Source organism: Lygodium microphyllum, chromosome 30 (assembly GCF_053477565.2).
Source record: "Lygodium microphyllum isolate KBCC chromosome 30, Lygodium_microphyllum_v1.1.10, whole genome shotgun sequence".
Taxonomy (NCBI): domain Eukaryota; kingdom Viridiplantae; phylum Streptophyta; class Polypodiopsida; order Schizaeales; family Lygodiaceae; genus Lygodium; species Lygodium microphyllum.
The window spans coordinates 60,051,426-60,054,123 of record NC_141164.1 but is presented as its reverse complement, the minus strand read 5'-3'; the positions used below and the strand labels follow the sequence as shown (position 1 = coordinate 60,054,123).

Sequence of the window (2,698 nt, the reverse complement as noted above, 5' to 3'; positions counted from 1 at the left end):
ATGTCAACTTAATCACCTCCCTTTCTGAATGTCTTGACATATAGCTAGACCAATCGAACTCCTACGTTTTTGGATATTTTAAATGTAAGGAGCTCCTTGAATATATCAACTTTTTCCAAAACTATATTTATTTTGCAAGCATAATTGCTTATGTTCATCCCATCATCCACATGAAAGTAAACTTGAGGAGCAACACAATATACAATGGTAAGAAATGGCATTATTTTCTCTAACATGACAAAAAAGTCATTTTCTTTATCCACGATTCTTGATGCAACATTTGGTGAAAAATCATCATATTTGAGAGAGTATTATCTTTTATATTAAAAAATCTAAAATCAAGGCATGCAACCATGTTATTATTATGTCATGACTTTCTAATATTCCAAGAGAAGATATATGGGGCTTATATCCCCACATATATGTAACACAAGCAATAAGTTTGGTATGGCAATAGTATCAACAAGTTGACTCATTGAGCATAATTTGCAATTTAGTTTACAATAAATCTTGGATTTTTGCAAGCATAGATTGTAATATGAGAGAGAGAGAGAGAGAGAGAGAGAGAGAGAGAGAGAGAGAGAGAGAGAGAGAGAGAGAGAGAGAGAGAGAGAGAGAGAGAGAGAGAGAGAGAGAGAGAGAGAGAGAGAGAGAGAGAGAGAGAGAGGCTCACATACACACAATTGTAGACTTCAACTTTACTTACGTAATAGGACGTTTTACAAAAGGTGATCTGCATGGTGCTAAGAGAAAGTGAAGCATTTCTAATATGGTACAAATAGTCTCCATCTTTCAATGTATCAACAAATCGGTCTAGGTTGTTTACAGTTTTCACAATAAGCCCAAAGGATTCCATTTTGGTTGTTGCAAAAACAACAAAGCCACCAAAGATGTGTGTGTAAGTCATGGTCCACATTTGTTAAAATGGATCTCGATGGATTTGTGCCATCATCAATTTCACGTTCAGGATCATCATCATTCCAAATGCACATTAGAGTCGTATATAAGAAGTTGAGTACTTCATTGTAAAGGAGGAGTGTGCACAATACAATGCCACTTGTCAAAGGTGGTATCTTCACATATAAGAACCCTGCCAATATACCCGCCACATTCTTGAGGAAGTACCCTTGTGGGAAAATGTTGAATATATGGAAACTGGAAAGCAAAGGCAAACTCTCAATGAGGGCACGTAGCTGATATTGGTCATGGTCTTCAATTGACTCAAGGTCATCATACTTGCTCAACAATAAGAAGTTCAAAGCAAAGAGCATTTCGGAAAGTCCCATTGGAGTACTGTGAAGGTGACCCAATACAAATTGATCCATGAAGGTCACCAGGTTTTGGTCTTGGAATGAGAAGGGGTTGAAGGAAAATAGTTGGTTTCCTACAAGGACATACAAGGGTAAGTTGAGGACGAGGTAAAGGGCTTGGGAGAGGCTGAAAAGTGAGAGAAAGGTGTGAACAAAGTTCCAGCTGTTTCTTCCCTCTTGCTCTATCTTTGAAGCTAGAAAGAGTGTGCCAACGAGGTCCACAACAAGGTGTAGCGGCCCCTTGTGTTGAAGGGAGGACAAGAGCGGTCGACAAAAGTATTGCCATAACTGCAATCACATCCCTAAGTAGAGTAAGTGATGACTATGTCCCTACTTATGCAAGTGCAAGAAAAAACTCGGTACGATGCGTAATTTAGGTTTGCAGGATGCCTAATTGAAGCCCCTATTTTGAATACTAGGCATGCTTGATAAAGGGTTAATTGGTTAGTTAGGCTAAATCATATGGTTAATTGGTTAGTTGCAAGGCCAACGCTAATTATGCCGAACTGAGACACGAGCTGCGCCTAAATGAGGTGCTAATGTTGATGAAGTACAAACGAAATCCAAACTATCCGGATTGAGGGTGAAGGGGAACACCAACCCCTCCCCTAATTATATGCTTGTTGTGTCAGATGCCGTGATAAGAGGAGAAAGGCATACCTCAAAGGCAAAGGAATGGGCAGACAGATGAGGTCCCAATTAAATTGAGGATGATGATGGGAGGCATCATACCATGGATGAGTGGAGAAGTTGATGGGATTGGAGCATCTGCAGCAGCCCCGAGAACTGGCTGGACTTCCAGTAGGCGAGCAGCATGGCGACCTCAAGGAATGCAGTGAAAGGTGGAGGGATCGCACGGGCAGCCATGGCGCTCCCAGGGAGGGAGAGATCTTGTAGAGACAGTGAGTCAGTCAGTCAGTCTCTGTAGAGGGTCTGTGGCACTCACAAGATGGTGGCGTGCTAGACCAGTCAAAGCCTCTGTTATCGTTTGCCGTTGAGCTACATCCTTCTCAGTATCTGATATTGCCATGCCATATATTTATCTTTGGGAGACGAGAAGTAGTTACAAAGTCAATACCTTCCCTATTGTCCGGCACCACCTTCTTAAAGAACCCCATGCTCATGATGTATACTTCTCTTTGGGACTCGGGACAACTTGTTCCCAAGATGTCAACACCTTGTCTAAAATCCATATACCCCAACAAATGACTTAAAGCCTAAAGGCCAACCTTAGTTCACTTCGAAAAAAAGCACTCCAACCTTGCCTTAATAGGTACCTTGGAGGTTCCAATTAAATGTTGATCAATGAACTTTGCATTGGTAAAAACGATAGAGGTTCAATGCAAGAAGCGAGAGAGATTGCATGTATAGTAGCATGCTTAGGTGAT

The 2,698-nt window shown here is 41.2% G+C and overlaps 1 protein-coding gene across 1 annotated transcript; it reads right to left on the bottom strand.

The window, feature by feature from the left end:
• Positions 1-657: 657 nt before the first annotated feature.
• Positions 658-2,334, bottom strand: LOC148009900 (uncharacterized). The gene is made up of 2 exons (XM_087673389.1): positions 2,043-2,334; positions 658-1,598 (listed from the first exon to the last, which is right to left on the bottom strand). Exons 1-2 carry the CDS (start codon positions 2,175-2,177, stop codon positions 801-803), a joined length of 933 nt encoding a protein of 310 aa, XP_087529515.1. The 5' UTR covers positions 2,178-2,334; the 3' UTR covers positions 658-800.
• Positions 2,335-2,698: the final 364 nt, after the last annotated feature.

Coding starts and splice junctions, on each gene's coding strand:
- LOC148009900 (XM_087673389.1), bottom strand. CDS start 2,177: ATGGCTGCCCGTGCGATCCCTCCACCTTTCACTGCATTCCTTGAGGTC. Junction 1,599..2,042: donor AACTTCTCCACTCATCCATG/GTATGATGCCTC, acceptor ATGTGATTGCAG/TTATGGCAATACTTTTGTCG.